This window comes from Dendropsophus ebraccatus, chromosome 8 (genome assembly GCF_027789765.1).
Source record: "Dendropsophus ebraccatus isolate aDenEbr1 chromosome 8, aDenEbr1.pat, whole genome shotgun sequence".
Classification (NCBI taxonomy): domain Eukaryota; kingdom Metazoa; phylum Chordata; class Amphibia; order Anura; family Hylidae; genus Dendropsophus; species Dendropsophus ebraccatus.
This window is the reverse complement of record NC_091461.1, coordinates 100,644,251-100,671,590: the sequence shown is the minus strand read 5'-3', so window position 1 is coordinate 100,671,590 and position 27,340 is coordinate 100,644,251. Positions and strand designations below refer to the sequence as shown.

Sequence of the window (27,340 nt, the reverse complement as noted above, 5' to 3'; positions counted from 1 at the left end):
ACTGTAGAGAGTAGCCTTAAGCACAGATGCTGAGAGGCCGGACACCGGATCACACAGGGCAGAGCTGTGCCATCATCTTCCTCACTTCCAGGGTTATTTTCACATTGCAATCTTTGAGACTAGATCTTTCCTGCCTATTGTGTCGGCTCTTTGATTTGCGTTGGATCCAAGCTTGGAAGCATGAAGAAGACCTCAGGACCTAAGGAATTGCCCACCTAGATGGAAACCCCTGCACCACATCCAGCAGCCCCATCGTCTTTCCTGTTCTCCTCTTCTTCCTGACGGATGCTGCTTATTTTTTCATGGATTATTTTGTGTTCGTTTAGTCTGTGATTTGTGACATATCTGCTGGACGACCCTCAAATCACAATCACTGCCGCTTGTGAGACCCCCTCTGCTCGCTATAGGATACCAATGGCCTCTGTTCCCCCCACCACGGGGGAAAGAGGCATTACAGACTTACCTCCGGGCTACAAAACTTCTTACCCGGTTCCTGGATCTGATCTGCTGCGGAGACCTAGTTATTGTCACGCTGCCTTTGCACTTAAGCAAATATCTAAGGTAAGTTCTTGGAGCAGATCTCATGTCATTATCTGTCACTGGGGCCCCTACCCATAAGGGGCATGGCTGGGGATTCCAATGCCATCATGCTTTGAGCTTGTTATGATGCTGTCCTGCAGAGCTTGCACTCTCTGCTGCACAATGCGGTGACTATTACTTCTATCTCGTATATATTCTTGTATCATGCTCTGGATCTGGAGTCATTCATTGCTTAGCTCTTCCACTATAACTTGATGTTCACATTTTTTGGAGGATTTTACGTTTGTTTTCATTTAGGTTGTGGGTGGGACGTGGGGTCCCCGCATTCCAGTACATGTCCTAATGGAAAATTCATTGTTATTGTGCTTTATTCTGTGCCAGCTGGGAGCAGGGGCCACTAATTCTTACATCTCTATACTGGATATGATAGTCCAGCCACTAAAGGGTTCAGATTCCCTTTTCCGGTGAAATGCCTGGAACATATGGACCCTCAGGGGCTTGCAGAGTCATAATATCCCAAATTCCCCCACATGTCTCCTGCGTGAGCACTGCAGATGAGAAAAACATTGTTGTTATTGCTGTGAGACCCACAGAGCTGATAGTCCGGGGTGTGTTGAGGTATCACTGCCTGGCATGGACAGAGGTGGGGGGCTGGTGTTGATAGCGTCGAAGGGTGCAGGATGAGTGACAGCTGCTTCATGGAAGGTGTTTGTTATGTCTATATCTTAGGGACAGGATGTTTCCTGGTGTTTGTGCCAACTAACCATGAGTCATGGCATAGAAAGAGTTAAGTGGGTAGTGCCTGTTACTTTTTGGGGTCTCCTAATCGTTTTTTGGACCGTCTCCTCTTCCTCCTGTCATTTGTCAGAGGGGAGGAAACGTTGCGGCCATTGCATAAGCGAGACCACCTGTGTGGGCAGAACCTCCCCTTCCCTGCCACAGGATGCCAGCCTGCACTGGTTGGTCCTCTTTGTGGTCAGCTAAGTTTTCCAGGCACAGAGGACTGGCGCTGGTACAAGGCCACAAAAAGTGTGTGGGGAGTGAGGGAGCTGGTGGGGTCGCCATTTACTTGCACACAGACGCTCCCGATCATTTTTTCTCTGCCACTTCCTTTCTCAGTCATTCCCTCTTCCTGGTTGGTAGTCACCTGTCAGGCGGTGTGAGCCAGGCCTATGCCAGGCCAGGTGGGCCCTTTAATAAGTCGTTTGGGTTTTTACATCATCAGAAGAGTCTTTTATGACCTTAAAAGCTCATGAGCCACATCTATAAAGAGTCGTCCCATAAAACTTACAACAACCTGCTAGGAATTAGAGGTCATTGCATGACACATGGTCTGCGCGGCTCCTGTACGGCAACATCTGCTACTAATCTGCTCCTCTGGCACAAAACGCAAGGCGAGGAGGCAGGGTGGCATCAGGTCCCGGCCACACTTGTTGCATTGAGAAGAGACATCTGATCATGTGATCTGTACTCGATTCCATCTATGATGCTGAGATTTGTAGTTCCCTGTAGACACTGGTGTTGTGGTAGGTTGCATGTCATGCCCAGGATGACCACTATCACATTCTGACCTGTCTCTTTTTTTTCCAGGGTAAAGCTGTAGGTCAGAAGGCTCCGCTTTGGCTCCGTGCTCAGTTCCAGTCCCTGCTGTTCTCTTTGGGATGCTCCATCCAGAGGCACTGTGGGAAGGTGCTGTTCATTGGCCTGCTGGTGTTCGGGGCGCTGGCTGTTGGCCTGCGAGTGGCTTCTATCGAAACTGACATTGAACGTTTATGGGTGGAAGGTGAGTAACCATTGAACTGTTTGTTGCATTGTTTATGAGTCACACAAGGACTTGTGTCTTCTGTAATGTTGGTAAAGATTGTGATCGGTTGTATCTATGTCTGGGAAAGCTGGGTGACATCCAGTTTAGTTGCCCATTGCTGTTCCTATAGTGTTATAGTGTTAGTTTGGCTGCTGGTTAGTATGGCTGCCATTACAGCTCCAAGAGTTGACACCAAGCTTTACTAGACCACCGAATGGAAGATTAGCTGCAGGATCTGTAATAGTGGTTACATTGGTTGTCACCCAGCTTTCTCAGAATCAGATATTATGCTTGCTATAAGGATTTATTCTATACAGTGAGTTGCTCTTTCATGTATTGTGACAATTGTCATGTTATTGATTATTCCTGATCAGATATTGGTGGCCTGTTCTCATGTTGTTTCAAAGTGTAAAACGCGTCCTTTGTGGCATTTGGGATTTGCCGCTGCGTTTCCTGGCGGTGGTTCCTTGTGGTTTTTGTGCCCTGGTACTCGTAAATCGCCAGCACAGGAGCCTCAGTGTTCAAGGCAGCACAGAGCGCAGTGTTTAATATTCACGGCTCTTGCGTCTGCATGGAGAAGCTTCAGTAAACAGGACACATTCATGACCATCCTCCACCTCCCCTCCAGCTGCTGCAGCACCGCTTTAGGAGGGGGAGGGTGGGTATGACTTGTTTGTACTGTACTTAAATTTTAGGTACCCTGGCTGTATTGTGCTTCAATGGTTTGTGCCATGATGAGTGGAGTAGTCCTTACTCCCTTATGTGTTCCTTTGATCTCCCTTATTGAATTGTGGTTTATGATGAGCGGGGTCTCTCTGAGGTTACGCTATACATCTCTCCCATGACCCCAGGGCTGATTCATTGCGCTGTCCTCTGTTTTTTGGGGGTACAGGGGGCCACAGGGTGTGGGGGAGGGCACTATACTGTGGGATTTTTTTTCTACAAGCAGGAAAGCTGCAGAAGGAGGCAACGCACCATAGACAGACAGAGAAAACAAACTGAGCATTAGGGATCTGGCTTCCTATAGGCTCTTTTCTGTAAGCAGGAAGAGCGGGGAGGAGGGGAGCTGTGGGGAATGCCTGGGTGGTCACCATAGGTAGTGGGTGGTCTGGGACCTAATAGGGGGACCACAAAAGGCTTGTTGCTGGAGCTGAGTAGATGGTGAGCAGCTGTGTCTTGTAAGGAGAGGGGGAGGGGAGGCCTGTTAAACATATACCGCTCTCTATACCTTAAAAATAACCCACATGACGGATGCTTTATAGGTCTACGGACACAAGTATCTGTGCATCTGTCCCTACATATACAGAATTACAGAAGATGTAGGGGTGGTGGGTGACTCTATACATATATATATATATATATATATATATATATATATATATATATATATATATATTCTTGTCCTTTGGCTCTCCTACTGTTGCCAAACTGCAACTCCCAGCATGCCCTGACAACTTTTGGTGCATCCCACTAATACATCTACTCTGCAGCTGTTGCAAAACTACAACTCCCAGCATGCCCTGACAGCCTGTGGTGTATCCAACAAATTCATCCTGTACCACAACCCTTTGCAGCTGTGGCAAACCTACAACCCCCATCATGCTCTAATTGTAGGGTGCCCTAATGGAAGGGCATGCTGAAAGTTGTAGTTTTGTTACAGGTTGGAGACCACTGGTATATGTAGTGGGTGTATGCTCTTCAGTCTATTTATTCAAAGCCCTTTCCTTATAGTGCTCAGATAGAATAATCATGGCAACAAATCTTGTCAGGCCACTTATGGTGTGAAGACATGGGCGCTCTGTAAATACAAATTACATTTCGTGTTTATATCCAGTCTGTCATGTCCCCCTATCCACCAGATTCTCTATTACAGGCAGTCTAATCCAAAGGCCCAAGCATTTGCAGAGGGGATCTGGGATGTATAAGCTTCAATTTCCAGTGAATTAGTTGCTGAAATAAAGAACAGATTGTAGATTAGGCTCTGACAAAGTGTAAACATCTGTCTGAGGTGACAGCTCTGAGATGTGTGAGGCGACAGTAACCTGTCACATCCGCCAGCGGGCGAGCGAGAGAGCGAGCACGTAAACCTCCGCGTCTGATCACACGCCTACTGCACATGGAGGCAAGTGTGGGGATTATTGCTGTGTTGTGTCACTTTGTCAGGACTAATAAAGCTTGCTTTCTTTTAAACATTTGAATAAAAATGAATAGAGAAAAGGGGAAGGTGTTTCAACCAGTCAAATCACTGCTTTCATTCATCTGTTGAAGTGGTTGTTCAAAGCAACCAATTAGATCACTGCTGTCAGTCTTTCATAAGGGGGTTGTTCTTAGCAATAAGATGGCTCCTTTCAAACTTTGACAGGAAGGGATTGGTTGCTAAGGGTAAACAGCAATGCTGTTGGTGAGGCTACTTTAGTGCCACACAACTTCATTCATGTTTTGTCTGTAGTCATACTATATATATTTTTAGTTGTTTTTTTACTAAACCCTGGTGTCTGCTAAACCTCAGGAAGGCTGGTGGGTCCGCCCAGGACTTGTGTAGGCCGAAGCAGGGCTGGCAGTAACCCATAATTATAGAACATGGCAGCAGCCACATGAAAAGTTATAGTTTGTGGTAGATATAGGAGGCAGAAATAAATCAGAAGTTCTGAGTGTGCAGATACACAGCTATTCATCGAAGCCGCATATGCCATAGCTGACAAGTGATGTTATGGTGACTGGATTCAGTATGGCCATAGAGGAGTTTCAGCAGAAACTAGATAGTTTCAGTCCCCCCTCTTGGCCTTCCCTTCTTGTGTCTTGTTTGTGGTAGAGCAATCTATAGGAGGACAAAAGGCCGCGGTTTGACGGCTCCAGACCTTCTGGGGCTTCGGAGGAGGACGCTGCATCTGCTCTTGGTATTTATGGGTTGCGGCGCTTGGCTCCATCCTAAGTGCTGCAGCAGCGTTTATATTGGGTGTGGGAAAAGGGGGGAAAAAATCAGAGCTTCAGCCTGTGGTTACCATGTGGGTCTAAAATTCTTTGTTGCCAACACGCCCTGAAGTCCTGGAAGTTCTCTAAACTTTTCCAGTTCCTTCTTTTCCTCCTGAAATGTCTAGAATCAGCTACAGGACTAATGTGATACTTACATCAGGAAGATCTAGGTGGTGGTATTGGCGCATGTGTACAGCTGTTCTGCTATATTGTTCTAGGGGGGCAATTGATCTGTCACAGTGGGCATAGTTTTACCAGCCAGAATATACACTGTAGTGGCATCCATACAATTTGCACAGGCAGTAATAGAATTCTTATTTTGTAATACAGACACAGTGCCACTTTTGTCCATAGATGTGTCTGTTATCGCAGTTTAGTCCAGTTCATTTTCATGCTGCATTATCAGACACAGCCTATGGACAGGAGTTGATTCTGGGACTACAGTATTTTCCTAATTTTGGAGCAGCTTCACTCTTGTCTATGGGTGTGCCAGCTATTACAGTTCAGATCTGTTCAATACAACTGCAATTCTGGGACTGAGCAGCCATGTTTTTTCTAATCTCGTCCATGGATGTGTATGATATTGCTTTTATTATGACAATACCAGCCACAGCCTATGGACTAGAGTGGCGCTGTTTCCAGGATAAAGCAGCCATATGTTTCTGATCTCCACCTGAACCCTATAGCTTTGTGTTCTCATGGTGAATGTGATGGGAGCTGCACCTTTCCACTCCATACATTGGAGGACCTTGGGAAAACCATCTAGCACCGTCTCCTTCTCATTAAACCAGAAACCAGGTTTATTGTAAACAGGATTATGGAGATTGTGGCGAAGCAATTGGTTGGCGGCTCCATAATGGAGACGGCTGAGTTTTGGGCTCATTGTGTCGTCTGGAGCAGGTAGAATGCCCTTGGTGAGACGCATCCTCTTAAGCAATGTGGGGCCTTTCACACACTCCTTAATCCACATAATCCACCCAAAAACACTTAAAGGTTGCTTGTCCCTGCAACACTTATGCAGATATCTTTGTGGGGGTGCTGCTTGCTGTGGCGTCAGGGGGATAAAGGGAGCCCCTGGGGGGAAGAGGCGGCGGAAGAGGCCATGTCAGTTGTTTTATTGTAGCAAAATTGTAACAAAATTCTAAAGAAATGTTCACATAGGATCCATAATGCTAGTAACAATGTAACACAGGGTCACCATGAACATTTTTCACCCTCATCATAACATTATCTTGTAGCCAGGATAGTGTTTCTTAACCTGTAACTCTCCGACTCTTGCAAAACTATAACCCGTAGCATGCCCTGACTGCTTTCCACCTGGGCATCCTGTCTTAGGGTGCCTTCACACGTACCGTATCGCTGCGTATTTATTGCACAAAACTCGCACGAAAGTAGCTGCGTTTTTGTGGTGTTAAACTCTCCTGTGAAAATCAAAACTCGCATGTAAAAATCGCACCAAACACGCAGCGAGAATACACATACATTGACATTATAGCAATCAGTATCACTGTGGATTTATGTGCGAGAAACTTGCAGCGATAAATACGTAGCGATACGGTACGTGTGAAGGCACCCATAATCATTTCCAACCTATAGTTCCTCAGCTGTTGAAAAACTTCAATTCCCATCACGCAATGACAGCCCATGGGCAGCGTTCGCCAACCTGTGGCTCTCCAGCTGTTGCAAAGCTACATTTCCCAGCATGCCCTGACACCCCTTGGGCAGTGGTCCCAAACCTTTGGACTCTAGCTGTTGCAAAACTACACCTGCCAGCCTGAAGGTTACCAGGGCATGATGGTAGTTGTAGTTTTGCAACATCTTAAGAGCCACTGTATGGGTATCACTGATGTAGGAAGCAACTACATGCATTGAAAATCCAGCATTCAGTAATGGAGGAATTCTCAAAATCCATCAGGTTTTGGTGAAACATGATGTTATTTATCTTTCTGAAAGTTTTCTGTGAATTTTTTAGACAGACCAATAATCTAGAATATTTGGTCTTGTTAAATATTGGATTAAATTATTGGATTAAATTCATGTTCTGATCTGAATCTGATGAAGAATCGGAGAATAGGGGCCACACGGCCACCACCGAGGAGACGATACGTGGTAGCAGTAAATAGTTTGGCGACGTTTTCCATTTGAAGGGTTTGCGTGTAATCGGTCAGAGCCGCGGCTGCTTACTCATTCCCAGTTGTGCTCGCTCCCCGCGCTGGGACGCTGCCATTATTTTTTTATTTTACTTGCGCGGCCTGTGCCAAGGCGGTGTGTGCGCTGGCAGCGTCTCTGAGCGCCGTGGAAAGACTCTGTGTGTGTGGTTGTTCAGCGCTTGTTATCACATCTGTAGCTGAAAGGAAAGTTAACCATAGGGTGGGAATATTTCCTGTTTAAACATGACTGGGTGCAGGAGACGATGGAAAAAAAAAATGCAGCGTTAACCTCTTCCTGGCCTCCAGAGGAGAGAAGTTTGGTACCTTATTAACCAGTTAAAAAAATTATTTCTCTTGATGCAAACTTGCAGATATGATCCCCTATAATGGCTAACAGAAATAAAACAAATGTTACATAGCAAGCGCTCAAGACAACTCCAGTCTCTTCATCAGGCCTCCAGACATTATGCCCAGGAATGCTGCTGTTTGTTTTGCAAATGGGCCGCGTCTGACAGATTTAACGCAGCCGCAAGATCCAGACTAAGCATAGAAATATCGGGAATAGTTGGTCAGGCCCCCCCCCCCCCCCCCTTCCCCTTTGCTCAGGGGCCCCTGCAGACAGAGAGGAGTTAATGACGCTGCAAATACAGAGTGCAAGAAGTGGCAGAATGTGTGCCCGTAAGACGCTCACCTGCCCGTTTTAAGACTCTCCGCATGAGCTCAGGCGCGGCCAGGACCTCTGCTAACATAATATACAGTGCACATGTGCGTCTCCGATTCCTGTGTCAGGAAATTTTGACCATTCCAGAGCGGCAGTCAACCAGGGTGAAGCAAACGGCCGTTCTGGGCAAAGTCTCGCTGCACAACTTGTAAAGATCCCATTCATCGGTGTGCCATAAAATCCAGACCTGAACTATTTAGTGGCCATAGGAGCCTCGTGTCAGGCCTCAGAACACAAGAGGATGATGGGTAACGGGCCAAAAAGTGCAGCTCAGTCTGTGTATCTGGGATTGCATGACTCGATGCGTGTGGTCTTATTGTAATTGGGCCGCTGCTAAGTGTTTTTCCAATGGACATCAACCACCCTCCTTCCCTTGAACCCCAACTATCCCTCCTATGCATCCTGGTGAGAGATAAAGGTGGGGTCCCAAATGGTAAAGAGCAGTATGAGGGTCACCTCAGTGCCCAAGTCCACCACGATCCACCAGTTTTTGGAGACCCTAAGGTGATCATTTTCACAGGACCAGCCGACAGTCCTCCCCAACAGCAAATGTTGTAGTAGAGAAGGATCAGACACGTTCCATTCACCAATAGTGGAATCTAGAAGGGAGACTCATGTATTCTCGGTCACGCTGAGCATGCATGTGTATCAGGGGAATTGGGAGACATGTGGGATGATTTATCAAGGGGTGTAAAACTTTGACTGGTGCAAACTGCTCACAGAAACCAGTTATAGCTCCACCTCCATTTTACCAGAGCTGAAAGCTGAGCTGTGATTGGTTGCTGTGGGCAGTTTGCACCAGTCTTAATTGTACACCCTTTGATAAATCTGGGCCATAGTGTTGGCAAACCACATGTGTATGCGTATGGGGAGATCAGTAGAGATAGCTGTTGGCTATTTGAGTGTTCATATGTATAGGAATATCAAGAAAGAGAGTCTGTCAGGTGAACAGATGTTGTCTTATATGTATGGCCAGCTAAAAAGCAGCAGATCGCCTCTAAGTGCTCAGGTCTACCATTATGCTTCAGTGTTTAAGGCACCCTCAGATTATCCCTGTAAGGACACATTTTCCTGCAGAGTAATGGAGTGCACCAGCAGGGGCCACATGTTAATCTTTGTAGTGGGCCAAAGTACATCTGAGAAATTGCAGCTCCGCAGACCCTCAGCATCACTTTAATTCCTAGAGATTCTTTCCGCTCGTCCTGCTCAGGTCCCGACCTTTCCTTTTCCCTCAGATTTAGACCATTAAGGCTCCCTCCATTTTTTCCTGCTCGCCATCCAGTAAGGAAGAGTTTTCCTTGCGTGGGAGTTTGTGTGTCTGCTGCGAGCTATGTGTCTGCATCACATGGTGAACAGATGAGAGATGAACATCCAGCATGGGTGGTCCAGATGGATGAAGGAAGACAGGACAGGAGGCAACATAAAACATGGGCCCCCTGTAATTACAACGCTTCCTTCTAATAAACTGTATTTATGGACGCCGTCCGCCTGCCTGCCCGCCCGGTGCTGTGGCTGCTGCAGGAAGTTAGCGCCACCACAGGCCTCTGTTTGAGCTCAGTTCACACCAGTCAGGGTTAGTCGGGTGCATACTGGTAGGTAGATGTTCACAGGGCATATTTGCATGCACTTTATTTTTTTTGTACCCCAACGCTAGGACAATGTCACCTCTCAGGCCCCCTCCGTACACATTTCTCCCATCTTTGCAGCTCCCTCCCCGCTTGAGGTTGGTCTCCTCGGTCCTTTGCCGTCTCTTTTCATGTCTGTTCCCTGGGTTAATTAGGGAGTTGGAATTCCTCGGCCGCGCTCAATGGGCTTTGATGCCCAGATGGACCAGCGCTCCTTCAAATTAACACTAATGACAAGAAACTTTCTTTCTTGCTCACAAAGTTCGCAAGCGGCGCAGTGAATACCTCGGCCGTATAGTTCCCACAGACTGCAAGCTGGTTACGACATGGACACGTTAACCTATTCCATGCCAACAGATAGTGGGGGTTGCTTGTTGTGTGGTGTTGTTTTTTAACGTGTCCTCCGTGCAGCCTGATAAAGTCACATGAGGGTATTAATGCACGGAATTTCCTGTCTCATATAATGTACTGTGCATTATGTCATACGCTCGCCAGGAATGCAGACCCTAATGCTAAAATATTAACACTCCTCCTTACTCTGCTCCTCCAGCGGGAAGCCGGGTGAGCCAAGAGCTTAGCTACACGAAAGAGAAGATGGGCGAGGAGTCTGTCTATACCTCACAAATGCTCATCCAGACCCCGAAGAAGGAAGGCGAAAATATCCTGACCCAAGAGGCTCTCCTGCTGCACCTCAATGCTGCGCTGGCTGCTAGCAAAGTGCAGGTCTCAATGTATGGAAAGTGAGTGCATCACCGTTACAGGGGCTATGATGGAAGCTGGGATTGTTATAGTATTTGTAATGCAATGTCTCACGATTGGAGGAACTGTAATGAAAAGCCAAACTGTCACTCACTTTTTATGCTGATATGGGTTAGGTTCATGTCAGATATTGCATTCAAACTTTAGACCTGTTTTGTATATTGTATATATATCTTCTAATATTTCCTTCTCTTTGCAGGTCATGGGATCTTAACAAGATTTGCTACAAGTCAGGAGTCCCAATAATCGAGAATGGGATGATTGAGCGGGTGAGCACAACATGCAAAAAACTGCCAAGACTGGGATTTCAGGGGGCGTTACAGAGCACAGATGAATTAAAGGGGTCATTCCAAGTATCTGATTGGTAGGGGGTCCCAGTGGTTGCGAATGGGGGTCCCATATTCCTGAGTGAATAGGGGAGATTGTCAAGCTTGCTTGGTGCCACTCATGATGAGATTAGTCCCAACAATCAGACCCCTTCACTGAATTAGTGGTTGAGCATGCATGTTGCTGCACCCTTAACTTGCTATGGGAACCATAATTGAGGGATTGGACCCTGTAGATTAATGATAAGTAACAGTTGGTGGAGGTTTGCCGCACATTAACCCCAGCAATCTTGTGGATAAATTATAACTCAATCTTGGGATAACACCTATAATATAACAGATTTTTTTACAACAGATCTTTCCTATCTTTCAGATGATTGAGAAGCTTTTCCCGTGCGTCATCATCACTCCCTTGGACTGTTTTTGGGAAGGATCGCAGCTGCAGGGAGGCTCCGCCTATTTACCGTAAGTAGTTCCTTGGGATGTCTGTAGTCACCCGTGTGTTCCCCTTCTATGTGTTGTTAAGTCTATTAGGGAAAACCTTTAAGGGTATTTGTGGGGTTTTGGTGTGCTGTGAGATGTTACAGCGTCTCAGCGCAAGCTCCTGGTTTGCGTCCAGTTCGTCAAGGATTTAATAAATTGATGGTGGTCTTCTGAGACGCCTCCTAAACAAACATGACAGACGGATAATGGAGCATGTCAGCTTTCTGTCACTATCATGGAGGCGCAGGAGAGTGTCATCCCTCCAGAATCCGGCCTGAGATTTACACATTGTGGCAACCTTGACTGAGCCAGTGTCACCACCGCAGGATTTCACATCGCCCGGCTCGCCCGCCCTCAATCTCACTCTGGCAATTATGTGTCTATTAAGGCCGAGGGAGCGGGGAGAGCGGCAAAGGCTTCTGGTTGGGGGGGTGTAAGTGGAAGGGGTGGGGGGGAAACAGAAGATGGAAGCAGGGACAATAGTGACTATTCTTTGTGTTTACAAGTGTGTTTATCTATATGGGGCCCAAGCTGAGCGCCTGCTTTGTCAGCAAATGGTAACAGAAAGTATTCTCATGCTAATGACGCTGTAAATGGCTTCAGTCGCTAAACAAATTGAAATGCTGCCATTATCCAGGCCGCTGGTGGAATAAAGGACTGCAAAAGAGAGGGGAGAAGAGAGTGAGGGAGACAGAGTGAGAGAGAGAAGGATGAAGAGAGAGTGAAACATGGAGGAAAAAGAGTGAGGGAGACAGCAAATTGGAGAAGGATGGCGAGGAAGAGAGAAACATGGAGAAAAGAGAGTAAGAGAGACAGCAAGTGGGAAAAGGAGAAAAGAGAGAGAGAGTAAAACATGGAGGAAAGAGAGTAAGGGAGACAGTGAAACTTGGACAAGAGAGAGAATGAACCAGGCAGAGAGTGAGAGAGAAGGATGGAGAGCGAAACATGGAAGAAAGAGAGTCAGGGAGACAGTGAGAGCGAAACAAGGAGGAAAGAGTTATGGAGACAGCATAACATGGAGAGGAGAGAAAAGGAAGGAGACAAAGTAAGAGAAAGCAAAGGATTAAGAAAGCGAACCATGGAGAGGAGAGAGAAGGATGGTGAGAGCACTGAACATGGAGCTTGAAAAGGAGACATTGAGAGAGACAGAGTGAGTGATAAGGATGGAAAGAGAGAGAAAAACATGGAGGAGAGAGAGTGAGGTGGACAGATCGAAAGAGAGAAAGAAGTATGAGGAGAGAGAACTGTAAAACATGGGGAGAGGAATGAAGAGAGAAAGAGAGGTGAAACATGGGGGGGGGGGGGGAAGTGATAGAAGGTGACAGCAAACGTGAGAAACACAGAGAAGGTACCTAAATATGAGAGATTGGAAAATATGGAGAGGGACAAAGAGATGAAGGGGCCTCAAGACAGCTCAAGATATTGTACATAAGTAACAGCGAGCGCAGAGACAGCAGAAGGAAGTCTGGGGCAGGGGACATTTGTCATTGACTTGTTCTCAGACTCCGATGTCACCGCACTACACGTGACAGATGGCTCTGCTGAAATGTCACCCTGCAGCCCAGTGTCTGCACAGAGCAGAGTCCTGCACCAGATAGAGTCCTTATAACATTACTGCTCTGCTCTGTGTCACTGCCTGAAGCCCACCGACCCACCGCTCCTGTCCGCAGGGCCCGACGCACTCTTCCTCAGTGGTTTCGGCTCTTGCCTCTTCCGCTTCACTTCAGCCTTGGGGATCTCTCCCTCTTTTTTTTTAAGGCATAGAGAGTCAGAGGGAGAGGCCGCAGAACAAAGGAGCAGTAATGTGTGCAAAAAACAAAAGCGTTGAGTTGGCTTCAGTGAAGCAAAAAAAGGACGGATAAAGGGACTTCACTGTGGAAGCAACTGCCAGCCGCTTGGTATGTGGGAATCTGGAAGAATCAGCCTCGTTTCTGGCCAGATTTAATGAATTATTGCAGCACCCCTCCCTCCCCACCAGAGCAATTCTCTATGTGTTGTGTCCCCTTCTCCGCTAATGTCCCTTGCCGCCGCCGTGGACTGGGCCTGGGGGAGGAGGACATTGTATCTCTCTCTTGTTCAGATACAATCTAGAGCGCTCTCTTTCTAGATGGCTGTATGATTGGTGGGGTACGAGCGGTGGGCCCAGGTTTTTATTCTTTGCTGGCCTTGGAGTATTCTGCACTCAGGGATGTTTTGGACCATGAAGAGGCAGTAAAATAAAGCTGCCCCCCTCCACCTACCTCTCCTCCGCCTCCTCCCTCTCCCTCTCTCTCCTCCCTCCCCCCCCCTCATTCACCTCCCTTTATCTGGGGGCTTGAGAAAACACAGAACTTGTTACGTGGGGTCATCACATCCTTTGGAGGGGTAAAATGGTGAATTTCCCAGCATCCAAAGAGGGGATGCAAGGACCCATAGCCTCTATAAGCCAGTTGTTTGGGGGGCCCACAGATCGAAGTAGATGCCCCCTTTTCATGTGAGAGTTTTCTTTGCTCACTGTTAACTCATTAGTTGCTGGTTTTTCAGCTCACTTTAGCTCAGAAAGTGAGCTGAAAAACCGATATCAGTGAAGCTCTTAACTTCAGACTGATGCATTTCTCCTCAACACTACAAAATGTCAATGAAGACAGACGACTCTATGGTGTCTTTTGCACCTTGGGAGGGGAATATCCCTCCATTTAAAGGGTCTTTTTCTTGTGAACCAGTATCAAGGAGTCATTGCACACCCTCTAATAGAACCTATTGACAGCTCCACTTTCTACTTTCTCAATGCTATCATCACATTGTGTGTTTGATTCCGTAATATATTTTACATCAGGGGTAGGGAACCTTGGTCCTCCAGCTGTTGCAAAACTACAACTCCCATCATGCCTGGACAGCCGAAGCTAAATCTCCATAAACATGCTTTGGCTGTCCAGGCATGATGGGAGATGTAGTTTTGCAACAGCTGGAGAGCCAAGGTTCCCTACCCCTTCTTTACATGTTAACAAAATCTCTGCTTGCTATCATTGAATGGAAATCTGGTTTCTATAAAGATTCCTTAAGCTGGCTATATGAGGGCTTCCCATCTCTTCCACAATAGCAGATGTTAGGGGAGAGATGGACTGGACATGTATGACCATTTAGAATAAACACAGCTGAGCTGAGCGTGCATGTGTACAGGGGGGGATTAGGAAGCATATCGGTCGGTTACAAGGGTGCACGCATATGGGGGGGAATGGGGAAGATAGCAGTCGACTGAATGAGCATGACAGCTGAACAAGGGTGCATGTGTATAGGGTATCGGGAGAGAAAGCTGTCAGCCAAACTAAGGTACATGTATACAGGGTATCTGAAGGGTAAACTTTCAATGTGCACGTTTATGGGGATTGGTGGAGATAGCAATTGACTGAACAATTTCTGAAATATTTGGCCACTTTTAGTCCGGACCGCACAGCTGCTGTGCTTGTTACAATGGATTGTGAGCTGAACACCTCACGTTTTTTTCTTCCTGGACTCCCTGGATGATATCTCTTCCCCATGCTGATACATTGTAACAAGACCATCAGCTGTGTGAGCAGGACTTGATGGATTTCCCCTTCTGAATGTAAACAAGGAATGCATTACTTTAACAGCAAGCAGAGATATTGAATATGTGAAGCACAAAGTGTATTCTAAATTCTCCTTGGTGGGCTGGTTATGTTGCTGCCCCAGGACAGCGCTTACTTACGATGTTGCTCATAGTATTCCTTATTCCTGGAGACATCTCATGCCGCACTCGTAGATTCTCCACTTTCCCAGCAATCCTTGCAGGGATTCCCGGTCTATCAAGATGTTATGGAGTTGCTTATAATCGCCCTGACTTGCGCTACGTGCTGATGACATGGGAGTACACAGCTTTGTTCCCCTGTGAAACAGGATAATACATGCTCTTTTTTTTCTCAGCATCTGGCACGCCTCATTGGGTAAGGGGGGACGCAGCCCCAAGGAGCAGTGCACATCTGAAGGAGAAGGGGGAAAGGCCGCACTCACACTACTTAAATAACAAAGAGAGATTTAATATCTAATTTTTTCACCTTAAATTCCCTTGAGCACTTAAGATGGAATGTAAACAGTCTGCGACTGAGGGCTGAGCGTGAATACGGGGGGGGGGGGCTGGGGAGTTTGCTGTGTAACATAGGAGAGCTCTGATAGTCCGGCATTCATGCGGCAGGGTCACCCTTCGATCCTTTCACTGACGCTGAGAGGCCACAACTGGCAGTGACTCTCATAACATCATCATTGGCTTACTGGAGCCAGGGCCTCTGACCATCATAGAACAGAGCACTATGTAGCTCCTCAGATCACTTCTAAAGTCTGTACTAGTGTTGGACTTGATGTACAATTTGTAATGATAATTTTTTTTGTTGTTGTTGCAGGGGAAGAAGAGACATTCAGTGGACAAACTTGGACCCCATCCAGTTGATGGAGGAGCTCAGCCAATTCACCAGCCTTGATGGCTTCAAAGAGATGCTAGACAAGGCCGAGGTGGGACAGGCATATATGGAGCGGCCTTGTCTCGACCCCACCGATTCTGAGTGTCCAGAAAGTTCCCCCAACAAGAAGTCACAGGAGGTTAGTACTTTAACCATAGTTACAAAAGTTGTCAGGACACGATGTAAGTTGTAGATTTGCGAGACAGAGACAAGTTTGGGAATACTGCACCAGCTTTGGATGGCATTGCATTATGGGAGTTGTTGTCAAAAGTTAAAGAATACTGTTCAATGTGAACGGTTAAATTAAGATATTTTTATAATATGTTTGTACATGTTTCATCATAGACCCCAGACATTGTTGCCACTCTAAAGAATGGCTGCCACGGCTTTTCTAAGAAGTTTATGTACTGGCAGAAGGAGCTGATTCTGGGCGGGATGACAAAAGGAACCAACGGAGAGTTGAAGAGGTAAAGAGCAGCACCTCCCCCACTGCTGTGTCCTGACCCTGTTAATGCTCGGCAGCTCCTCCATCCTCTATGTCCACAGTGCTGAGCTTGTTTTTCCTTCTTTTAGTGCTGAAGCTCTGCAGACCATGTACCTCCTGATGAGTCCGGGGCAGCTGTACGAACATTTCAAAGATGATTATGAAATCCATGATATCAACTGGAATGAGGAGAAGGCCGCCGCTATCTTGGAGTCATGGCAGCGAAAGTTTGTGGAGGTGAGAAAATGTGACATTATTACCCAAATTATTATAAAGAAAGGTTTGATGGAAGCAGTTTGTATCTATGGGCGGGATAGTATGGCTCATCTTCTCTGAGGGGTCAGCAAATGAATGGGGGTGGGTTTACCTAGAGGAGCTGGAGCTTCTCCAGAGACCAGGTGACCTCAGCCAACCTCTGCCCCCTACGCCCCCAGCATCTGCACTCATCAGTCTTTTGTTTTTTTTTTGGGGGGGGGGGGGGTTGTTTGGTGGGAAGGATAAGATAACAAGGAGAGAAAAGATTGCACTAATCTATATTATATACCCTACCTAGCAGCTCTTGGTCCTGCTGCCTCCTCTCCTCACGCTGGTGCTGGAATTTCTGTAATGTTATAAACAGAAGGTGATGATAACAATATGTCTTCTGTTCACAGCAAGCACAGCAGTCCATCCCACAGAACGCCTCACAGGACATCCACGCCTTCTCCACCACCACCCTGAACGATATCATGAAGTCCTTCTCTGATGTCAGTGCCATCCGCGTGGCTGGCGGGTACTTGCTGATGGTAAGGACTGATACTGATGTGCAGACTTTTACCTATTTACTGCTAGTGATTGATGGATCATAGGATGCAGTAAATCACCTCTTTCTATCCCTACAGCTGGCCTATGCCTGTGTGACCATGCTGCGCTGGGATTGTTCCAAATCTCAAGGAGCTGTGGGCCTCGCTGGCGTCCTCCTTGTGGCTCTCTCTGTGGCATCAGGATTGGGGCTTTGCTCCCTTCTTGGCATCTCCTTTAATGCTGCAACAACCCAGGTAAGGACTAAAGACAGGAGCACTTGTGACTTCTCATAAGAGTTAGGGCTGTATTAGACAGCACGGCCCTGTCTGTAAACAAGTGCCAATTTCGATGATAGGTTCTTGTTTACAGAGCCATCACAAGGCTCAATCATCCCTGAACAGTTGCTGGATCGTTCATGTGACCTTTTCCTGCGGTCAACCGTTGGACACTTATCCCTGTGGCTGATGATTCTTTTTAGCAAGACAGAATGGCCCAGTCAGCAGACAAATGACCATACTGAGTAAGGGTAGTCATACCCAACAATCTTCACAACCTTACAGAATCTTCCTCTCTCTCTCTTTTAAAGGTGCTGCCATTTCTTGCACTGGGTATAGGTGTAGATGACATGTTCTTGCTGGCACACGCTTTCACAGAAACCAGCCTGAGTACTCCATTAAAAGTAAGTGACCACATTTTCATTGACTAAAAATTACCTCCCCTTTAAAGACCACCCCAGGCACGGCCTCTGACATCTCATATGTATGTTGTTGTTTTTTTTTTATTATGGCAGGAAAGGACCGGTGAATGCCTGAGACGCACTGGTACAAGTGTGGCACTGACTTCTATCAATAACATGATTGCTTTCTTCATGGCAGCTTTGGTTCCCATCCCAGCGCTGCGGGCTTTCTCCCTACAGGTAACATTGCCACATTACAATCTCAGAGTAAAGGTACCCTTCTCCTTTATTTGCAGTGTAGATTGGAGGGTCTGTTGATCACTGTACTTCAATTCCAGTGACCCTGAAGGGTAGTGAAAGGTGAGACCACATCAGAGGTCTCTAATGGGAATTGTCCGGCTGCTCAGGGGAAAGGTGACATCAGTACAAAGGCCTCTGATACATTAAGATGTCACTGCCCTGGGGGGCTGTCGGGGGAGGGTCTGGATCATCCACTCAGCTTTCTGGGTGGTCTGTGAGATAAGGGTGGACTGGAGACTACAGGATGTTTCCATCTAATGATATACAATGTCATGACTGGAATGTTAACTGAGGAGACATTACATAAGTGATTATAACCTTCTCCACGCTGATGCTCAATGATATAACTCTGTTCTTCTGTTTTTTTTTCCAGGCCGCTATTGTAGTTGTGTTTAATTTTGCAATGGTTTTGCTAATATTTCCGGCCATTTTGAGCTTGGATCTCCAGCGTAGAGAGGATCAGCGGCTGGATATTCTCTGCTGCTTCTACAGGTACATAATCCAAAAATTACTAAAGGAATAATAAGATGATGTTAATGAGCTAGGGAGGCTTCTTAAGGTTATTCTTCATGGTAAAGAGACTTGTAAGATGTTTGGGTCTTTTGGTGATTCAGGGAAATTTGAAACAATTATTGACCCTGTGTTTTCTCTTCAGCCCATGCTCTTCTAGAGTGATCCAGATTCAACCACAAGAAATGGCCGACGCCAATGATAATCACACCTACCATCCATCATCTTATGGGAACCCCACCATCACTACCAGCACCCATATCACCACCACCGTTCAGGCCTTTACCCAGTGTGACTCCTCTGGGCACCACGTGGTTACTATTCTACCACCAACCTCCCAGATATCCACTTCACCCTCTGTCATTGTTCCTACTGTGGATCCATTGGGATCTCAGGTCTTCAACCCATCCAGCTCCACCCGGGATTTGTTGTCTCAGCTAAATGAAACCAAAGGAAGGCGTGAGTGTGTCCCTCTTCCCTTCCTGAAGTGGAGTCTGTCTGACTTTGCCCGCGAGAAGTATGCCCCATTACTGCTGAAGCCTGAAATGAAGGTGAGTTCTGTGACTGAGATGTAAGTAGATCTGACAGATCCTGATTGCCTTCATGTACTGAGACCTCCCCTCCTTTCCTTTCTAGGGAATTGTGGTTGCTCTGTTTATGGCGCTTTTAGGCCTCGGCTTGTATGGCACCACAATGGTTCATGATGGACTGTACCTGACAGATATTGTTCCACGAGAGACCAAGGAATACAACTTTATCTCAGCGCAGTTCAAATATTTCTCCTTCTACAACATGTTCATTGTTACTAAGGGAGGCTTTGACTACCCCAAGGCTCAGGCGTCCTTGTATGAACTTCACGAGTCTTTTGGATCAGTCAAGTACGTTGTCCGGGAGGAGGGAAGAGACTTACCCAAAATGTGGCTGCATTATTTCCAAGACTGGCTGAGAGGTGAGGACCCTAATGGTTCCCAGGACTAATAATGAATGTGGGGCGCTGGGAGGAAGGGTGCAATGTAAGAGAGGGATGTGACATGCATGAGTTGTCTTTATGTCATTAACCCTTTCATGGCTGCACAGGGCAAAACACTGTACAATAGTTGCTGCAAAAAGGCAGAAACCATAAGACATGTTCCCCAGCCGGTGGCTTTCAAGTTTTTGAAAAACTATCATTCCTATCATGCCTTGACAAAAATGTTGCAAATGCCATCAGCCGTCAGGGCAGGCTGGGTATTGTAGTTCTGCAATACCCAGTAAAAGTAAACTCTCTTAGGCTTTCAAGACCATGGGGGAAGGTGAGACTGACGTTTTCACCTACTCAGTGTCATTACTTTTATATTGGATGAATAATTTCTCTTTATTATGTAGTGTGCAATTGCAAAACATTTTTAACCAATGATTTCTTTAATGATTTTCCTTCTCTTTTCCCCTCAGGCCTTCAGGATTCTTTTGACAAGGACTGGCAGTCCGGCCACATCACACAAGACAATTACCGCAACGCAACCGAAGATGCCATCTTGGCCTATAAACTCCTCATCCAGACAGGGAACAAGAAGGATCCTTTCAATTTTGACCAGGTAGATTTCTTACTTGTGGAAGGCTTAAAGTTTAAGAAACTTGTAAGTAGTTCAATACCTAATTTGTTTTCTCTCCCACACAGCTGACTAGTCGGCGACTGGTGAATGAGAATGGCTTTATTCCTCAGGATGCATTCTACATCTACCTGACTGTGTGGGTCAGCAATGATCCCCTGGGATATGCAGCGTCACAGGCCAATTTCTACCCCCAGCCTCCAGAATGGATCCATGATCGATATGACACCACAGGGGAAAATCTGAGAAGTGAGTTTATATTCTGGCACAACTTTACCCTATCATATAACACTAGGATCTGGTGGTCGCTTTGGTGTCAAGCTTGCAATGCCTCATTGCCCAGTGATATCGCTGATGCTTGGTAAGTTGATGTGACTTGTCATTCCAATAAAAATTAAAATTTCCTTTTCCTTCCTTTCCCCCAGTTCCTGCTGCAGAGCCCATTGAATTCGCCCAATTTCCCTTCTACCTGAACGGTCTGCGACAGACATCTGACTTTATTGAAGCTATTGAGAGTGTGCGCTCAGTCTGCAAGGAGTTTGCAGAGCAAGGAGTATACAGCTACCCCAGCGGATACCCCTTCCTCTTCTGGGAGCAGTACATCGGCCTGCGTCACTGGTTCCTCCTGGCCATCAGCATTGTCCTGGCATGTACATTTTTGGTGTGCGCCCTCCTTCTGCTCAATCCATGGACGGCCGGAATCATTGTAAGACCCCATAAATTGCCAAGTAATCACTCAGAATAGTCTGGAGGCCTCAGAACCCTGGTACTAACTCTACTCTGTGCACTAGGTGTTTATCTTGGCAATGATGACGGTGGAGTTATTTGGCATCATGGGACTGATCGGTATCAAGCTCAGCGCCATCCCTGTGGTCATCCTGATCGCCTCAGTTGGCATCGGAGTGGAGTTCACAGTTCACGTAGCTTTGGTAAGTCGCAGTTTAACTACTCGTGTTACCTACTATAAAGCATAAAGAATGAATCATCAATAGGAGCTTGACAGGGTTAATTTTACACATGTGTTTAGTAATTAATCCTCTTTTTTTTTTTTGTCTGCAGGGATTTCTCACAGCCATTGGCGACCGCAACCAGCGCTCTGTACTCGCCTTAGAACACATGTTTGCCCCTGTTCTGGATGGCGCTATATCCACTCTTCTCGGAGTGCTGATGCTAGCCGGATCTGAGTTTGACTTTATTCTAAGGTACAGTTTTAAAGTCAGAACCTCTTGTTCTCTCTTCTGTTTTGATACATTGCTACTGGTTGGCAGACGCATACCATTTGGGTTGTTCTATCAGATTGTTTTCTTGTAGCCCTGTTTTACACACTAACAATGAGTCATTGTTGTACCTGGCTTTACAGCTATGTCTGATATATGAGCTGCAATACCAGACTCTGGCCAATAATTTATTATTATTTATTTTAATTTTAATTAATTTATTTATTTTTTCTTGGGGGGGGGGGGAGTCGGGGGTCTGGCACCTTGTCTGCTTATATTTAGATGCAGCAATTTATTACAGAAATGTAATAAATTTGTGGCGGATAGCGACCCATGTGACATGTTGTAATACAAATGCGAACATGCATCCATATTATGGTAATGTGAAGTCACACAATAAGATTTATTGTTACAAATCCACAACGACCATCCACTGCACATTTGTGTTGCAGAAAATCTGACCCATGTGAACTAGCTCTATGAGTGAAGATTTTTCCCTCTCCTGGTCTCATATGCATTTAGAAATCCTCAGCGTGTGGCCTTTTAGAGCAAGGACAGGGAACCTTCAGGCCCTCCAGCTGTTGAAAAACTGCAATTCCTGTAATCCCTGGACAGCCAAAGCCCAACTTTGGTTGTCCGGGCATGATGGGAAATGTAGTTTTGCAACAGCTGGAGGGCCAAAAGGTTCCCCCATCCCTGTGTTAGACCTTTCCCAATCATTGGTTCTTTAGTTGTTGCAAAACTACAACTCCCAGCATTGTAGTTTTGCAACAGCTAGAGAACCACAGGTTCGGGAACAGTGCTGTAATGTTCTATGCATCAGTCAAAGGCTGTCAGGCCATGGTGGGAGTTGTAGTTTTGCAACAGCTGGGGAACATCGCCTTAGGGTTTGGGTATTTTTGCCATGTTCTGCCTCTGCAGCCATGAAGGGGTTAAGCTAAATATTTAAACCTCTGAAAAACCCTCCGCAGCGGTTTGACGTAGTTTGGATTTCTAGGGTCGAGGGCTGAGCTGGCGCGAGATTACAGGCTGTGTGCTGTGTGTTAAAAAGACGCAGTGTCTGAATCTCCGCCAAAATCCTTTCTCAACCTGGGAGGTCTTGTTTAGAAGAACAGGGAGGAGGGAGACAGAGCAAGTCCTGACTGATCAGGAAATAGCACAAGGATCCCTCATGTAAACAGACGTTGTGTGCACAGTGTGCTAGAAACAGCTGAAGTCGTTCAGAGAAACCCCCCCCCCACTCCTAAACCAAACACTCAATGAGAGAGATTACTGCACCCAACATAAACATCACATCCCACTTCTAAGAACTCTGCTGATTCACATCTTGGAAGGGAGGCCACTTAACCCTTCTTCCACCACATGTTTAGAAGGGGGTTACGGGTGCCAGCATCACACTCCACTATCATGACCTCCAGAAATTTTCTACATTGATTTCTGGACAGACTATATTTTTGGCATTAAGACAGGTGACCCAGTTCTGTTCACTTGAACCCTTCAGCTTTATTCTGAGCCAGGGCCGCTATTCTTTCCATCTATCCTGTGCTCTCACTGTGACACTCTCCCTTCCCCCTCCCTGTGAGTTAGATTGCAGGTTGTAATGGTTGGATGAGGGGGGGAGGGAGAGTTCAGGAAGCAGGGGCACCCCCACTGACAGGGAAGGAATCCCCTGGGAAGTTGCAAACTTAAAATTTAACATCAGTGTGACTGACCCTTTAAGCGTCCCATGTAACCCCTTCATAGATCTAGTGACCATTGGAAGCTGCTGGGAACTGTAGTTCATGAATATCAATGTTTTGCATTAGTTTTGTGCAACTACTGAGATCCTCCATAACAATTCCCCTCTGCTCTGCAGGTATTTCTTTGCTGTGCTCACAATTCTCACCATCTTGGGTCTGCTGAATGGCTTAGTACTGCTCCCAGTGCTGCTATCCCTGATCGGACCCCCAGCTGAGGTGAGTCACATGATCAGAAATTAGTCCAAAGCGTGACAATTTATAAGGTTCAGGATGTCAACCTTATATCATACCAATACTTTTCTGTATCCGTAGGTTACTCCTGCAGACAATAGTAGCTGCCTTCCAACCCCCACACCAGAACCACCGCATCTCAACCACCACGCCTTCTATATGCAGCACAAAGCCACAGGACGAGGCGGCTTCAGTGACCCTGAGGACTCTTCAGAATACTACTCTGAGACCACCGCCACATCAGGGATGGAGGAGGATGATCCCCAGCTTTATGAGCGCAGCCCATATATCATCCCCCCCAAACCTTCACACATCCTGCTGGAAGCCAGCAAAAGCCCCTCATACCCCAAAATCATGGTGAGTTATCTAGCCATAAAAACTTTCATGGAACTGTAATATTTGGCCACCTAGTGGCCAAACTTTGTTGAGATACCATAACGAATATTTTGGGGGGATTTTTTTTTGCATGTTGTACATGCAAGCGGTCAAAGGACTAAAATCTATGTTGTTTTATGTTTCAGTTGGTAAAGCCGTGCAAGGGGAGCCAAGGAGAAGCCCCTCAGGACAGCGCCAACAAGCCTGTACAGGATCTAACCAGGAGCAGTGGCCCAGATACAAAGGACTCTCAGGAGCCAAAAGACTGGAGAAAGTGTCACCAGGGGTCTGCATGGGCCAAGCAGCCCCCCAGCTCCAGGACTCAGTACAGTAGTAGGCCTCAGGGCCACAGAACTACCCCTCCAGCCTACTGTACAAAGATGGCGGGCCCCAGCTCCATTACCACCGTGACCGCTACAGCTTCAGTGACTGTTGCAGTGCTTCCAAGCTTGCCAGGAGCTGTGCGGACTTATAGCCATGAGGGCTATGAGGACAGTGATACAGACTGTATGGAGCACAGGTCCAAATGGGCCAGGAGTAAAAACTGCCACCCAGAGGTGTTTGAGCTAGAAGATCTGGAGCAAAACCGAAGCACGGAAAACTCATCTGTACGCTAGGTCAGTATATTGCGGCAGGAAGAGTGCTCATATGTTGTACACTAAGTCGGTATATAGTGGCAGGAAGAGCGCTCATATGTTGTAACCTTGGTCGGTATATGGTGGCAGGAAGAGCGCACATGTTGTACACTATGTCAATATATGGCGGCAGGAAGAGTGCTCATATGATGGGCACTAGGGGGGACATTTATAAACATTACGCCAGACGCGTAGGCCAAGGAGAAGGTGCAGATTCGCCCCTTCTTCCTGGGGTATGCCATCTGTACACCCTGCTCGCCCGATGGGCGGGCTTGCAGAGCTAGGGGGGGGGGGGCATGATGAGGTGGGGAGGAGGCGTAAATCATGACGCAAACCTACACCTCCTGGAAGTAGGTGTAGATTTGGTACGCCGGGCGCCCGGTCGGCCAGATTCACTAAGGGGCGTGCGCCCCTTAGCAGATCTTGCCGCAAAAGGGGACGGGGCTTAATATAAGACTAGCGTACTTGTACACCAGTCTTCATAAATCCCCCCCTAGGTCTCTATATGGCGATAGAAAGAGCACTAATATGTTATACTGTAGGTCGGTATATGGCAGTAGGAAAAGGGCTCATATGTTCTACACTATATCTGTATATGGTGGCAGAAAGATTGCTCAGAATTTGTACCCTAGATCAGTATATGACGGCAGGAAGAGCGCTCATTTAGGGTACAAACACACACACCGTATACGCAGCAGATCTGCAGCAGATTTGATGGTGCAGATTTGATGCTGTCTTCAGTTATTTAGATCTAATCTGCTGCCTATCGAAGGAGAAAATACGCTGCGATACGGTGTGTGTGAAGCTACCCTTATGGTACACTAGGTCAGTAGATGAAGGCAGGAAGATCACTCATATGTTGAGCGCTGCCATCAAGTGGTTGTCAGTGATTATAGCACTGTTTATTTTGTTATTAATCAGTTGTCAATTGGGTGCAAGTAATTGCTGGGAGAACACCATCATGATAACATAAAACACAATGACCACTGGGGTAATTTTAGTGTAGTGTTCCCCACCGTGTGGCTCCCCCAGCCACTACTACTACTACTACAGTTCCCATCTGTAGTTCCCAAACTGCAGTCTTGCAAAACTTAACTACCCTGACAGCCAGACCCTCTATAGCTGAGCCTTCTCTGCAGAGCACAAGTCACATAATATTAACCCTTTCTCTTTTATTTTACAGAGAGTGCCGTCTCCAAGACACTGCATCTATGTACAGAAGCCCTGACTCCAGGAGCCGAGAAATACTAATGATATAATACAATGAAATCTACAAGTATTAGAGACTGCGACCGTCTGCTATAATACGGAAACTTCTATTTAATAAGCTGATAATGTACTGTAAAGTGGGGGAGGGGTGAGCCTTGCCCTGCCCCCCAAATCCTCCCATTCACCCCTCCTGTGTCCCCTGCCATTCACACTTACCAGTTTTGCTGCTATCTGTTAACTCCTCTATTACTGGAGTCTTTTTGTTGTATTATGTATGCAGTGTTCCTTCACGTTGGGAAATCGGGAGAAAATGTTACAAGTTAAAAACGAGGCACTTTCCTTCCCTGAAAATTGACTGACAGCTGTGAATGCTGCCTGGTCTCTAATTTTTATCAGGATCTGTAATCAGCTAACTTTATCTCTTTGGATACGTTGTATCATCCTGCATCTATGCAACTCTCCCCACACTGATACATTGTGTAGTTTCTGGTAACAAATGTATCAAATGTGAATGAAAATATTCTATTTTGGAGCTTTAAAGCATATTACCTCTGTAGGAAGCTGGCGAGGGGTGGGAGGTGATACGTATAGGTCAGCTATGTCTTAAGCTCCTAATGGGCTTTGTTTTGCCCCAGTGCGCCCCCCCCCCCCCTCTCAGCCAGCATTATGTGAACCCCCTACCTCCAGCAATGTCCAGACCTAGAGCTCTTGCCACTCCCTGAGCCCCCCCCCCAAACTCTTAGCACTGCAGATTTTTTCTTACTACAGGACTAATGGACCTCTGTATTACGCCTTCACTGCCAGAATGTTGTCCAGCACTAAAGTGGTTAATCCCCACTTTGCCTTCGCTGTGAATGATGGAACCGATATAAATGTCTCTATATAAAGATATAGGATTCTATATAAATATATATATGGCCTGTCCTTTATAGGACATCGATATATTGGTCCCGCTTCAGGGACCGCTCTAGTGTTCTGGTGTTTGTTAATTAATATAATTATTATTATTATTATTAGCGTGGTGTATATAAGATGTGAACGGCAGCTTCTCTAACAAATATATATATATAAGTATTAACCCTTGCCTCGCTGCTGCCAGGAGCTGCACCTCTCACGTCGGACCCCCTGCAGCAGCGAGGTGAAGGGTCTTATTGTCTGTGTCTGTTCTGTGGACTGAAGCTCGGTACAAGGTGTCACTGCGCCAAATCTAAATTATTTATATTAAATGGAAACAAAGGTTTATTTTTGTAGATTGTACAGAAGTCGTAGCCGCCGACCGAAGTCTATTTTTAAAGAGTAAAATATATATTATATATGATTATAATCTTTGTCTCCCGAGTCTTTATTATTCTCTTTGTTTCTGTGATGTGTGGAAGTCAAATTCACTTTTTATTATAACTAATACTGCTCCTATGTACAAGAATATGTAACTACTATAATATTACTCCTATGTACAAGAATATAACAACTATAATGCAAAAATAGAGAAAAAGAAATGGCTGCACCTCACACCTATGGCTGACACTAATGCCTCTCGGCTACATTTAAAAGCTTACGCCGGAATGTTGGTATATAATTTGATCAAACCATATAGCAACATGTACTGCGTGCAGGTCTTCTGGCACACACAGGTCCCTACACTAAAATCAACACTATCCTGGTCAGCGACCGACAAGCAAACGCCAACAGGGGAGGCGGGGGGGGGGGGGCACAGAATGGCCCTGCAACCCCACAGTCGCAGGACCAAACCCCATGGCCCC

The 27,340-nt window shown here is 46.4% G+C and overlaps 1 protein-coding gene across 1 annotated transcript; it reads left to right on the top strand.

The window, feature by feature from the left end:
* On the top strand, nucleotides 1–26,904 carry PTCH2 (patched 2). Its single transcript, XM_069981232.1, has 24 exons — nucleotides 1–561; nucleotides 2,131–2,323; nucleotides 10,364–10,553; nucleotides 10,772–10,841; nucleotides 11,272–11,363; nucleotides 15,776–15,971; nucleotides 16,178–16,299; nucleotides 16,406–16,553; nucleotides 16,970–17,101; nucleotides 17,198–17,353; nucleotides 17,686–17,778; nucleotides 17,890–18,015; nucleotides 18,449–18,567; nucleotides 18,731–19,136; nucleotides 19,222–19,534; nucleotides 20,017–20,159; nucleotides 20,243–20,423; nucleotides 20,600–20,880; nucleotides 20,966–21,103; nucleotides 21,234–21,376; nucleotides 23,247–23,346; nucleotides 23,443–23,718; nucleotides 23,883–24,353; nucleotides 25,555–26,904. The coding sequence occupies exons 1-23, from the start codon at nucleotides 415–417 to the stop codon at nucleotides 24,351–24,353; spliced, it is 4,236 nt and encodes a 1,411-aa protein (XP_069837333.1). The 5' UTR covers nucleotides 1–414; the 3' UTR covers nucleotides 25,555–26,904.
* The last annotated feature ends 436 nt before the right edge of the window (nucleotides 26,905–27,340 follow it).

What these genes read in the sequence shown, in the direction of transcription:
- PTCH2 (XM_069981232.1), top strand. Translation starts at nt 415, where the DNA reads ATGGCCTCTGTTCCCCCCACCACGGGGGAAAGAGGCATTACAGACTTA. An exon ending in GCCTGAGTACTCCATTAAAA is followed by an intron (nt 17,779 to 17,889) that starts GTAAGTGACCAC and finishes TTATTATGGCAG; the next exon opens with GAAAGGACCGGTGAATGCCT. An exon ending in TGCGGGCTTTCTCCCTACAG is followed by an intron (nt 18,016 to 18,448) that starts GTAACATTGCCA and finishes TTTTTTTTCCAG; the next exon opens with GCCGCTATTGTAGTTGTGTT.